Source organism: Sceloporus occidentalis, unplaced genomic scaffold, assembly GCF_023333645.1.
Source record: "Sceloporus occidentalis isolate IW3139 unplaced genomic scaffold, rSceOcc1.0.p SCAF_6, whole genome shotgun sequence".
NCBI classification, from domain to species: domain Eukaryota; kingdom Metazoa; phylum Chordata; class Lepidosauria; order Squamata; family Phrynosomatidae; genus Sceloporus; species Sceloporus occidentalis.
Window position 1 is genome coordinate 115,555,186 of NW_028316986.1, and position 14,555 is coordinate 115,569,740.

Below are 14,555 nucleotides of genomic sequence, written 5' to 3' on the forward strand. Positions count from 1 at the left end.
CTAACTCTTAAGAATCACATTCTCAGAAGCATTTTAAAAAATCTGCTACACACTTTGTGCATATAATCACCATCTAACTGACATTTTTTTTTCTAATGTAACCTGAGGGTGCTTTCACACTTCATTCTAAAGCAGGTCAGAATGACCTGACCAGTCACTTGAAAGGGCCAAATGAGCTGTTCATAAATGGTTTAACTAAGCATGCTGCATAGGGAAGTTTTGATTGTTTTGTTGACCTATTCTGGAATTCTGGCTATATAATAATAAGCATTAAGATTTCTTTCCTTGAACCATGTGTTATTGGAGTCATTGCCAAGCTTCACTCAAGCCCATATTTTTCATACCAAAAACGTCACACAGCTTACTTAATCTTAGTTTGCTATGATGTGGCAAAAAACTGTGGATTCAGATTAAATGTCTGAATATAGGACATATGTCATTTTAAAAAGTAATAATCAATGCAGAGAAATAGAAGGAAGTACAAGAGAATACCTGGAATATTTTGTCCAGTTCTGTGCACCACAATTAAAAAAGAATGTGGAAAAACTGGAGTGTGTCCAAAGGAGGGCAACTAAAATGGTGAAGGGTCTGGAAACCATGCCCTATGAGGAACGACTGAGGGAGCTGGGAATGTTTAGCCTGGAGAAAGAAGGTTAAGAGGTGATATGATAGCCCTATTTAAATACTTAAAAGGATACCATATTGAGGAGGGAGAAAGCTTGTTTTCTGCTGCTCCAGAGACTAGGACCAGGAACAATGGATGCAAGCTATAGAAAAGAGATTCCACCTCAACATTAGGTGGAACTTCCTGGCAGTAAGGGCTGTTGGACAGTGGAACACATTCCCTTGGAGTGTGGTGGAGTCTCCCTCCTTGGAGGTCTTTAAACAGAGGCTGGATGGCCATCTTTCGGGGATGCTTTGATTGAGATTTCCCGCATGGCAGAATGGGGTTGGACTGGATGACCCTTGTGGTCTCTTCCAACTCTATGATTCTATTATTCTTCCACAAGATCTTAGAAATCAAAGCAAATATAAATCAAGAATGGGGATGTCCAACAGGGGAACACATTACATGATCAAGTAGAAATAAAAAGAAGATGCAAACAATATACTGAAGAACTATACAGAGATGACAAGGTGACAGATTCATTCAAGGAAGAGCCATTTGATGAACCAACAATTTTAGAAAGTGATGTGGAAGCTGCACTCAAAGCTATTTGGAGAAATATACAGTGCACCTGCATTTTATGTGGGCATGGCATATGCAGCTTTCAGCATATGCTGAAAGCCGTGCCGGAAAAGCCCCTCACATGCCCCGGAAGAAGTAATGGGGCATGCACCACGGGCACAAGCCCCATTACTTCTAATGGGGTTCCAGTACATGCGGAATTCCCCTTACGTGGAGGGATCTGGAATGGATCCCTGCATAAGGGGAGGGCGCACTGTACTGTCAGGTATACCAGTAGATCTGCTTCATGTTACAGAGACAGAATCTACTCTAGTTCTAACTAAATTCTGTCAACCAATATGGAAAAGAAAAGAATGGCCCACAGACTGGGAACACTATGTTCCAATCCCCCAAGAAGGAGACACCAGGGGCTGCAGCAACCATAGGACCATTGCATTAATCTTCCATACAAGCAAAATGTTGCCCAAAATTCTACAACAAAAACTTTTACCATATATGTTGCAACAAAAGCTAGATGTCCACACTTGATTAAAGAAAGGAAGAGGCACTAGGGATCATATTGCAAACATACAATGGATATAATGGTGCACACCAAAGAATTTGAAAAGAAAATCAGCTGGCACTGGTTCAGCTGGCACTGAAATAGTTTTAATTGCTCTTATTGATGACCTACTCCAGGGAAAAGGCAGGAGAGTGCTATCCTGTTGATCTTCTCTCAGCAGCATTTGATACCATTGGTCATAGCTCTGTGGGATGTGAGTAAGAGGCACTCTTCTACAGTGGTTCTATTCCTACCTGGAAGACCAGTTCTAGAGAATAGCATTGGGGGATTCCTGTTCCATGGCGATTAAGCTGTGGGATACAGGATTCCATCTTTCCCTGATGCTGTTCAATATCTATCTCAAGCCACTGGGAAAGGTCATAATAGGGTTTGGAGTGGGATGCCATCACTATCCTGATAACACTGGGATCTACTCTTGGGTCATCAAAGTCTGCTGGGTCTGTGCAGATGTTGGACCAGTTCCTGGATGCTGTGATGTGCTAGATAAGGGCCAATAAACTGAAGCTGAATTCCAATAACAAAGAGACATAAATAACCTAGACACAGTAGTCCAAGCACTGGTATTCTCCTGACTAGACTATGGCACTGCACTCTATATGGGACTGCTCTTGAAGGTGACTCGGAAACTGCTGAATAGAATATCATATAGATAGTGCGTAATGCCAGTATTAAACAGTTGTAGTGGCTGCTAATACATTTTCTGTCTGAATTCAAGGTGCTTGGGATGTCATTGAAAGCCCTAAACTTGGGACCTCAATACTTGAGGGAGTGCCTTCTCCATAAGTTTCTACTATAAGATCAAGATCTGCTGAGAAGGCTTCTTCTGTGTCACACCAGTGAAGTCAATACAGTCAGCCTCTGTATCCATGGATTCTGCATTCATGAATTCAACCATCCACCTTGATTTTTTTTTTTTTTTTTGAAATTAAAAAAAACCAACACCATGATTTTTGCCATTTTATATAATTGTATACATCGTATGTAATTGGACTCGAGCACCCATGGATTTTGGTATCCCTGGGGTAGCCAAAGCCCAGCAGATATGAAGGGCCCACTGTATATCCTGTTGGGACATGGGAGAGGACTTTTTCAGCTTTGGCATCCCAACTGTGAAATGCTCTCCTTCCAAAGGCCTGACTCGTGCCAACACTCTTTATCGTTCAAGTGCCTAGTTAAAATTTGTCTGTTCACCAGAGCCTTTGGACCTCATTAATTCAACCCAAAGCCTATTATAGTTTTTTTTAATTTTTTTAATTTTAAAAAACTGTTTTAACTCATTATATTATTGGATATGTTTTAACTTGTGTAAACTGTTTCACTATTGTTAGTCTGCTTAATCTGGAAAGCGCCCTGAGATCTCTTGACGTAGCATGGGGCATATTTTTTAAATAAATAAAATATTTCTGTACATGTAAGACAACTGGAACAAAAAAATATACTTTGTTCCTATGGTTGAATTTTTTCTTTGTGGCTCAAAAAATTAAGAAAGCTCAGATCAACTTGGAACAATGCTTTCATAATTTCAGACATCCTTTTGCAGATATTCACTTGCAATTTGTTGGGTTTACAAACATTATTTAATACCAGATGCTCTTTTATGTGTCCATAATGTTGCTTGAGTTTGCTTTACGATTTAACAACTTAAATGATCACATAATTTATAGACTTTAAGAGAAGCATTTTTTTTTTAGATGACACATGTAATTACCCAAATGCTGTTCCTTAATAAACATTTCATGTGCAGAGTAAGGGCATCCCATTCTATGCATGTTCACTAAGAACTAACTTCCACTTTAAGAGGAAATATCCATAGGTTATGGCTTTAAATGTATGGCAGGTGATTTCACTCTGCTAGTTCAGGATTCTCACTGCTTGCAGAAATCTTATTATTCTTGTCCAGGCACAAACATCAAATCTTTCATTTTGCTTATGGAAGATGTTGCATTACTTCATACACAACTTGTTCTTATTGTCATTTCATTCCACTAGATGTTGCTTGCACCAGTTATGCTCATGCCTCAGTTGTAATTTTCTTGTATTGTAATCTTGTAAACCATTCAAATCCTGCCCCCATGTATTCAGTGGGATTTTCCATTAAGGGCTGTCAGTTACTCCATAGTTATTCCAAGGCTTAGAAATTTGCATTATTTGGTGCTTTCTGATGGGAAAAAATATATAAATCATATTTGATGATAACAAAGTTAGAAAGCGCAGAGAAGGAATTCTAGGCAAGCTAATTTTGCATTTCCTCACATTGTTCTTTCATTTCCATCCCTGGGGACATTACTTAACATGGAAAAACAGGAAATTACCTTTCCATTTACTCAGAGGGCTGTCTCTTGGCTCTCTTTCAATCCTTCATGTTCTGGCACTCTTCTCCTTTGTTTTTTGTGGGTTTTTCGAGCTATGTGGCCATGTTTTAGAAGAATTATTTTCTGACGTTTCGCCAGCATCTGTGGCTGGCGAAACGTCAGGAAGAAATTTTTCTAGAACATGGCCGCATAGCCCGAAAAACCCACAACAAAAGTATGGATGCCGGCCATGAAAGCCTTTGACTCTTCTCCTTTCTTTTCCTATCCAGTCAAGATTCCACCATGTTCAGTGCGTATTGAGTTATATTTTGGGTTTCCCCCACCTGTCCTCAACTAAATGTTGTGTCATCTGTCTGTTATTTAAAATATTTGCATTATTTATTTATTTTACTCAGAGTCTTCCAAGATGATTAATAAAAGCAGAATAAATTGGTTATTAAATTTAATTAATCAGTTAATCAAAAAACTAACAGTTTTTTTAAGACAAATCACATGAAGATATAAAACAACATAATAAACATCAGTAATAGCTATAGTGAAACAGGTAATCATGTGTGGCTGATACACTGCAGAAATAAAGCAGTTTGCTACTGCTTTTAACTGTCTTGGAATTCTGGAATTTGTAGCTTTGTGATTACATCATCCTTCCTTGCATTAAATGGTGATGTAGATATGTCTTAGGGTTAAATCAATTTGTTAATCCCAACTAAACCTTTTTTTGTGTCTGTGTGTCCTAGGAGAGTCAGTGTGGGGTAGCAGTTTGTTTGAGTTTGGACTATGACTCTGGAGACCAAGGTTCAAATCCCGGCTCAGTATGTAAACCCGCTGGATGACTCTGGGCAAGTTACATTCTCGCAGCCTCAGAAGAAGGCAATGACAAATCCCCCCTGAAGAAACTTGACAAGAAAACCCTGGAATAGATTTGCCTTAGGGTCACCATAAATTGGAAATAACTTGAAGGCACACAACAACAACAGTACACAACAACACTGACTTATGTTACTCTATTTTAGGGTTTTCCTGGCAGGATTTATTCAGGTGATGTATGCTAATGCCTTCCTGAGAAAGTGAGACTTTCATGTCTTTTCAGGGATTTTTATTCTGGTCTACCAGAGTGCTAATCTAACACTCAAACCACTATACCACATTGGCTCTCCCCCAACTAAACTAAATGTATTAGATTAACAGGAACCTAGTAAGTCAACTCTTAGCTAGTAAATCATTTTTAAAAACTCTTGTCACTACTACTAGTAGCATAGTGAATGTCTGAATTCACTGAGATTAGTATCGTCAATGGGAAAAATATTTTAATTCTGCCTAGAAAAGTAGAGGAATTCTGAATACAGTGTGCAGAGGAAGGTGAAGGAAAATGTTATGTAAATATAAACAAGAAGCCCTAGATAAAATTGTGCAGAAAGTTTTTGGAGCCATTTGAATAAGAGGCCAAGTTAATGACACTTCAGTCTTTGATCATGTTTCTCCCAGTTTAGCCACACTTTCTGCATTGGCTTACAAATCATCCCACCCAAACTATTTTTACCTTTTTTGTTTTTGTTTTTAAAAAGGCACTTTGCTAGATTTTATAAATGGTTTTGTTTGTTGCCATTTTGAGAGAATTTGGCGATAAAAAATAAGATAATTCCAGTTTCTTTCAGCAGTAAACAAAAGGGCACATAACATGCAAGTACATTTATTTCATATGCTGTTATTAACTTGATAATACTGAAAATAATTTTATAATGAGTGTTACATAGTTCATTTTTGCATTTGATCTCCTTATTTGCATTCCATTTTTTCATTTAATACACACAGCTGAATCAAAGATATTAACCAGGAATGAAGCTACAAATAGATTCTTTTTTCTTCTCCTTCCTCAAAACCTGATAATCTGCATTGTAATAATGACTGATTGTACTATTTGCATTTTTTATGCAGATCACCAGTTGTCTCTTACGTATGTATATGTAATATTATGTAAACTCGGTCAGCTAAAAGCAAAATGAGAGCTGCAGTCAGTGTGGTGGTTTTGTGACTGCTGCAATCATAGTGCTCTGTTACGTTAGTGTAAGGCACTTTTTTGTGTCTACAGTGACAGGGAGGTGATGGAAGAGAAAGCCATCTCTGTTGTTAGTGAAAGCTTATCCTGGCTTTGGAGCTGGCAGGGCAACTTTGTTTCTTGATAGAGATGCCTTCCTATGTTCTGCAGTTACTGCAGCACCAGTGGTAATTTTCTCCTACTGTTGCACTGCTTCACCTATGCCAGCAGGTTCGGAGCCATGAACAGCTTGGAACACAAAATACTGGCATTGTTGCTGCATTTCTATGAGTGATACAATCATAACAGTTATAGAAATCTGGTGGGGGGCATAGAGGGTCATCTGTCCTTTGCATGATGGCATTTGATTTTTTAAATCCTTATTACAACAGCTAGAAGTTCCCTTTACAAGTGAAATCCTAACACAGCACAGATGCATTCTGTTAGGATGGTTGTTATTAACAATATTTTAAAATATATTTATATATATCTGTATTATTTTTAGTACTTGCTATTTTTCTTCTTAGTGTTTTTATATATAATTTTCCTTTATGTACAAAACACTCCATCTACTTCATAGGTAACCTTTGCAGGAAGTAAGGTACACTAGCATTATTACATCCCTAATCAGTTGATTACTAAGGAAAGTTATCTTGCCTGAGGAGCTCTTTGAAGCCAAAGAATTTCCTGGTCATTGTTCACAACTTTACTGAGGGAGGAAACTACATACATGAAATATGTACTACAGTATATGTTTTGTGTATACCTGAAAACAAGGACCCTGTAAAATAGAGGCATCTTCAAAATGGTGTCTTTATTGAACTTAAATTGTACCTTTCTGCCAAGATGGGATTAATATGTTCATGTGTCTTATTTGTTTCATTCTCCCTTAGCCTGTGGCCGTGGATTCTACAAGTCCTCTTCACAAGATCTACAATGTTCCCGTTGTCCTATGCACAGTTTTTCTGACAGGGAAGGATCTTCACGATGTGATTGTGAAGACAGCTATTACAGAGCACCTACTGATCCACCATATGTTGCTTGCACAAGTGAGTTATTCATGAATGCAGTCAGAAAGGATGTTGCTTAACTAGCCACAGAGACAGACATTGTAAGGTGTGTGCTCTTTTTCTAGCACACAACATTAGAGTAGGTGTGCTTGAGAAGTTAGGAATGAGCAGCAAAGGCAGCAAAAATATGGAATATGCCTAAATATAATTTCCGTGTTCCCACAACATAGGACAGTGTAGTTGAGGAACTGAAACATGTAGCCAAGCAGCAAACAAAAAGGAGCCAAACTCCATGTGCCCTAAGATGGTCAATGTTTATTCAGTGGTTAAAGAGCCCATTTTTTCCACTGAATAAACAGTTGGCCATCTTAGAAACTGTGGAGCTTGGCCCCTCTTTGTTTTTTGCCCCACAGCATAGGAAACACATTGCCAGAAACAACCAGAATATGGGTCTGAGTAGCATGTGTTGTTTGATGAAACGTAGAGGGATCATCTTAATGTTCCATCTGCAGTAGAGCAACCAGTGTAGATGGTTCCAGTTTTTAAGGGGTTGTCTGTTACTGTTGTTGTTGTCTTATTTTTATTTTCAAGTCCCCAGAAACAACACACCAGTACTGCTGTAAATTACATTGAAACTGGTTAAGGAATTTCTAAATGGTTTTTGTTTCATGTATTTTTAAAAGGGACAAAATACAACTGGAGGAATATTTTATGTGTCAGTTTCAGAGGTGCAGTAACATATCCTTTTAATTGCACAGAAGAAAAGCTACTAGAGCTAGGTGTAGTAAATATTCAGAGAGTGGCTATCCTGTTTCCTTAATGGAAAATAAATAAAGCTGCTTGTCAAGTGCATTCAAGTAGGCTTTTTGGTAAAATGCAGCAAATATGATGAAAAGTTTATATCTTGGCAAGCTTTTGCCTAGCTAATTAAAACATGAGCTAAATTTTCCCTTGCTGATTTTTCTCTCCCCTACCCTATTTTTCTGTTTGTGTTTAATGAAGGACCTCCATCTGCACCACAGAACCTTATTTTCAATATTAACCAAACTACTGTAAGTTTGGAATGGAGCCCTCCTGCTGATAATGGAGGAAGAAACGATGTCACCTACAGGGTATTGTGCAAGAGGTGCAGCTGGGAACAGGGTGAATGTGTTCCCTGTGGGAGCAATGTTGGATATATGCCCCAGCAAACTGGATTAGCAGACAACTACGTCACTGTCATGGACCTGTTAGCTCATGCCAACTATACTTTTGAAGTTGAAGCTGTGAATGGTGTTTCTGACTTGAGCCGTTCCCAGAGGCTTTTTGCAGCTGTTACTGTTACCACTGGTCAAGCAGGTAAGTAATCAAAATATAATTCTGGTGCATGTGCAAGAGAGGTATTGTAAAGTATATTTGCCAACAGTGAAAGTGTGGCACATTTCATCACACTTTCCTGTAATATCATCAGCAATTTTCCTTTTCCACCAGTATTTTGCTAGTACAATGTTGGGTGATGCTACTGTGACAGGAGGGGGTATATGGGGTTGTTGTTGTTGGCTTTCTTATAATAGATTACCGAAATGCAAGTGGCTCTTGCTGCTCTGTTGCATGCACCAAGGTCAGATCACATTGCCACCACAAAGTAAAGAATTGTTGTCTATTGCTAGAACTTGTGTTTTCTGCCAGAACCTAACGTTAGTTTCTCTGTGTTGTATTAGCATTGGACTGAATTGCTAATGTTTTGTTCACTTTATGGATACAAAGTTAAGCACTTTTGCCACCCCATTAATTCCAACATGCAGGTTAAGTGTATGTCCAAACTTTCCTCAGTGGGATTTCATCATGCTTATATTGATTGGATTGTATCTTACAGTTTTGCTATCACATACTACTTAATGCAGTAAGAAACATCCCTGGTAAAACCCAAAATGCAATATCTAATTTTAATGAGATAGTAATTTCTTGACACAATCAGTTTCTTGTTTGTCTTCTTTACTGTACCTTTATCTTAGAATTTTTAAACTAAAATTGGAAGCTCTAATCTATTTATATTTTATCCTGAAACTGTTCAAATCCCCTATTGGAATCCTAAGTTACTTAATAATATTCACATCCTTCCCTCAAGATTATGTTTCCAACCCATTTAATAGTTTCAGATATTTGATGATTAGATTCAGTGAGAATGGGACAATTATTCTTTCTTTCTTATATTTATGATAATCTGACCGGTGAAATGTCAGGGAAAATAAAATAAAACTAGCATATCACCCAAGGGAGAAAATGTGTTTTAGTGATTTTATATGTTGAGGTTTCTCATTCAGGAATGTGGAATGATGAATTGCTTTCTGATAAAACGATAGTATGGCAAGTTCATGCTACATTTTACTTTGTATTACTAGTACAAAATAGACTAGCAACTGCAACAGACCACATGGGATCTGTTAAGTCTTAAAACACTGAAGCATTGTTTTTTTTATTCATCTGAATTGCTGTGGTGTAGATAAATTAGAGAACATCCAGAAGTTGCTCTGTAACACAAATTATTAAGATAAATTTATAGTAGGCACGACTTATCAATTTAACAGGAAACTTGCAAAGACCTTAACTTACCTTTCCTGCCAGATCTCAGGCACTTCTGTTTGCAGTATACTAGATATTTCCAGTTGTGGATGTTCCATCTGTAGCCCATATATAGTGTGATATGCAGTTTTTAGTTAGTAAGGCTGCATGTATAGGAAGTAGATGCCCAGAGTTTCTAATGCTTTTATTTTTTTATCACATGATATAGGTAATTATAACAAATATTTTAGGAAAAAAATATTTATACTGGTAAGTTAATATGTTACTGATATTGCTGCTATAAGCAAACATGCTTGTAGGTATTTTTCTTTGAAATAAGAACAGAAGATAATTCAGTAGACAATGATGATATACATAATTATAGGTTGAGTCTCACTTATCCAAAATGCTTGGAACCAGATTTCAGATTTCAGAATTTTTTTGGATTTTGGAATATTTGCCTATACATAATATAATATCTTGTAGAAGTCTAAACACAAAATTCATTTATGTATCATATACATCTTATACACATAACTTGAAAGTAATTTTATACACTATTTCTAATAATTTTGTGCATGAAACAATGTTGAAGGGTCTGGAAACCCTATGAGGAATGACTTAGGGAGCTGGGGATGTTTAGCCTGGAGAAGAGAAGGTTAAGAGGTGATAGGATAGGCCTGTTTAAATACTTGAAGGGATGTCATATTGAGGAGGGAGCTAGCTTGTTTTCTGCTGCTCCAGAAACTAGGACCTGGAGCAGTGGATGCAAGCTACAGGAAAAGAAATTCCACCTCAACATTAGGAGGAACTTCCTGACAGTAAGGGCTGTTCGACAGTGGAACAAACTCCCTCGGAGTGGAGTCTTCTTCCTTGGAGGTCTTTAAACAGAGACTGGATGGCCATCTGTCGGGGATGTTTTAATTGAGATTTCCTGCATGGCAGAATGGGGTTGGACTGGATGACCTTTGTGGTCTCTTCCAACTCTACGATTCTATGATTCTAATGTTTTTGTACATTGAACCATCAGAAATCAAAAGTGTCACTATCTCAGTCACTCATGAAAAAGTTGGATTTTGGAGCATTTAGGATTTCAGATTTTTGGATAAGGGATACTCAGCCTGTACTTTATAGGATTTTTAATAATTTGAGGCAGAATATTTCTTACTTCTTTTATAGAAGCATATAGTAGAATAAAGAATATTTGATATCAAGGTTTCTGTCATGTGCTTAAACTACAGTCTGTTATAGGTAGGCATAATTTTATGTTTAAAATGACTTTGTTTTGTTTTGTTTTTAATTAAAAATCTTATCCATGGGCAGAAGTGGTTGCATTGTACTTAGACTTTCCCAACATGGATTGCTCAACAATTTGCCTGTTCACCAGAAAATGTAGGGAGAGCCAAAATTATTTGTTTCAAACTGTGCCTAATGTTCTCCTTGTAACAAATATTGCAGCTCCTTGAAGAATTTGATTTTTTGAACAAAACAGAATTTTATGATGGATTGTTCTTCTACTTTGTCAACCTGTCTGTCTGTAAAACCCATAAAAATAGCCTAAATAGAACAGTCTCAATTGCTGACTGAAATTGCCAAAGGTGAAACTAATCAGAATATAAGAATAGATTTCCCGTGTCATCATGCACCCACAAAAAGGACCGTGTATCTTCTTGTATTCTGCTACGACTATGTGCTGTCATGCATACTCAATATAATCAATTACCAGTACATTTCAGTAGCTTTTCTTAATTTTGAGATGGAACTAGCTTCTGTTTTTCCTGTGCCATATGGCAATTGTTGGGTAAGTGTTCACAGAGCCTTTGGATTCTGGACAGACATTACTAATACTAGAAACCGACAAGACTCTATTATTTGTTTTCTATCCCAGCCCCCCCCCCCCCCAAAAAAAAAAAAAAAAAACACTGCAAAGTTTCTCCTTCCTTTCTTTCTCATATCTGGTTTGGGAACTTTTTGTTCTATAGCCAGTAAGTATATATATGAGTTGCAATTTCTCAATGGTGAGAAATGGGGTGAGGAAAATTGCAGCTTTAGAGGGAGGAATGGAAGGATCAATTTTGACCCTTGAGATTCTGTTCCATACTTATCTGTCAGTAGGTTCCTTTGAATACAGCATGGTTTCTTGAATAGACATATATATGTTTCTACTGTAAGGTCATACTTGTATGTCTCTGAATTCATTTTTATAGTGACAAGACCTTGTGATAGTTGCAGAAATTTCTCCCAGTACCTAAAAATAATGGTACTGCTGAATTTTTTTATACCATTTCTATCCTTACATAGCGCTATGAGGTTTTTAACTGAAATTTTGTAATATTTGTGATTCTTTTTAGCTTTGTAATTTGGTATTCCTTTAAAAACAAATAATAAGAAGAAATATTACTTGACAGCAGTTTTACACACAGTAAAATGTTTTGAGAGATTGTTGTATAAAACAGAGGGTAAGTAAGAATGATTAATTTGTTTAAAGGCAGGAATCAGAATATTTCTGTACATTTGCACAGGTATCACGCTTACAGCTCTGCCATCAGGCTCAACCACACTTATGTTGTGAAAGAACAGAGGTGCTTTAGAGCAGATACCAAAGATTAGGCTTGAACAGCCAGTTTGTATAAGCTTATCAAAATATATAGAAGATTTAATGCTTCCAATTTCTTTTCCCTGGATTATAAATATATCTAAATCCACAAAGAAATTGACACTTTTATCTATAATAATGATAATAATTTTGTGTAAGAGCTTTTAACTTTAGCAAAAGATAAATAAGTCTTCACATAAAACATATTAGTGATATGGAATGTTTTCTGAATCTTCGTCTTGTATTTCTAGTTCCTAGACTTCATTACAAATTCTCTGACACTAAAATATCCAGACAGATTAGAAGTATTGAGAGACTAGACATTTTTTATGTAGTCGTTACTCATTACGTTTCCACCAACCAGAATTTAGACCCCAAACATTAGAGTACCCCCTGCACAAATAAGCCATGGTTTAGAACTGTTTCTCTGCTTTCATTTTCACTTTGTTCACATTCTAGTCTTTAGGTTCAGCACTTTGAGAGGCATATCATCAATCACAGCCACAGTATTTTAATTCAGGAATAATGCTGTGGCAGCAGTAGGAATTAGATGCCTTGCAGAGTGCAGGCGGTCTGAAGGCTATTCTTTTAGCCTTAGAGTCCCTCTTGTTTTGTTTTTCAAAACAAGGGAAGCATGGTTTAATAGATCAGATACCCAGATAGTAGCATATCTGAAACAATCTTTTGGCCATGAAAATAGCTATTTGCTTTTTAAAAAGAGGGGAGGAGGAAGCCCACACTTTTTGGTCTCTGATTCATGTGGAAATGCTGGTGTAAGGAGAATGACCCTGGATCCTCCCAAGTTGCCAAGCCCTGTACTAAACTATACATAGGAAGAATCATATTTTTCTAACCCACTATCCTATAATTTCTTTCACAAACCACTAAACTATAGCTTACTTGCGGGTTGAGCAGACAGACAGGGAAAATTGGGCCAATACCAGTTTTTATGAAAGCAGGTGGAAATCTTGCTGTCTGCACAGCCCATTCTAAAGGTGGGCCAAACGCCCACAGGCAGTCTGCACCACATGATGTCAAGCCACATCTCTTGGCCCCCCACCCGCCTCCCTCTCATGCATGCACACTATTGCTCGAACATACCACCTGAGAATGACAATTACCTCCCTCTTCCCTGCCCAGCTGCCATCCTATTTGATGCCCCATGTGAACAGCCACACAGTTGCACAAGCAATACACCACCTGTACAGTGCATTGGTGCACAATGGCAAGGCATAATCATGGAGCCCCCCCCCCATATATTCCCCCTTCCCCCCATCACCATTAATTAAATAGATTTATTGCATTATTGGCGACCTGTTGTGTTTGTCATACTTTCACATCATGGGATTTGTGACAACTTGATGGTGCAGTGGGTCAGTGGTGCAGCTGGCCAACTCTTGCACCTGTATGTTTAAACGAAAAACTGTATGGTGTGCAATGTTGCCAGTGGCTGCATCTCACTGCTCCCAGGGTGCAAGATCCAGACCACTTTCATATGCTGCCTGGTCTTTCCTGCATTCCTGCACTTGTGCTGTGGTATTTATATGCTAGCGTGATGATGCACATTTTCTGCTTTAAGGCAGAATATCATAACTTCTTTTTGTTCCAGTTTTTAATCTCAGAGCATAGCTTTGTGTTGATTTCCACCTGGTTTGGCACTGTGTGTGTGAACAGATAGGCTCATGGTGGATGAACTGTTTTCCTTTTTATTTTTGCTTATTGACACCTCTTTAATGAAATTGTGGCAAATGAACCATTCTGAGTGACTTGCACATCCTTGCTGTCAATACCTTAGACTACCATATGTAGAAAAGAATTAAACTGACCAAAGGGACTTCTGGTACAGCTGAAGTTGTTCAGTATGAACCTGTGGCACATTGAATGAAAATTTTACAGAAAACCTGAGAGGGTATAGAAAAAAGACAGTAGATCTCCTTTTATTTCAAAAGCACGATTACGTCATTCCACACTGAACATGAAGTGTAGATGATGGCTTTAACTGGTTTTGTAGGTATGGGCCGGCATAGGGCCATGAAATATGCATGACACACACCCCGATGCCGCCCCGAAGTCAGCGTTACACTGCTCCACTCCCCACATGGAGCCAGATTTTTGATGCTCCAGCGGTGTAGCGTTTAGATGCCACACGCTGCAGGAGTGCAAAAAAGGCACCTCTGTTTGCACCAGAAAAAAGTTGGAGTGGGCCTGTGCTGTGTGGTTGCACTCACCCGGCTCTTTCAGGGGCCCTATGTTTGTTTGGTTTAAAAATACAAATAGGGTAATTTCACTACACTACACAGACTAAGAGGT

At 37.9% G+C, this 14,555-nt stretch overlaps 1 protein-coding gene across 11 annotated transcripts in view; it reads left to right on the top strand.

The window, feature by feature from the left end:
- Window positions 1–14,555, top strand: part of EPHA7 (EPH receptor A7) — a 205,641-nt gene that overhangs the window by 68,065 nt on the left and 123,021 nt on the right. For all 11 annotated transcript variants that reach the window (XR_016281768.1, XM_089530707.1, XM_089530709.1 and 8 more), the window contains exons 4-5: window positions 6,992–7,147; window positions 8,111–8,446. Coding sequence is in view for 10 of the 11 variants with exons in the window: in XM_089530707.1 (XP_089386833.1) it covers window positions 6,992–7,147; window positions 8,111–8,446 (492 nt within the window). In the remaining variant the exon portion in view is untranslated. The remainder of the gene's footprint in view (window positions 1–6,991; window positions 7,148–8,110; window positions 8,447–14,555) is intronic.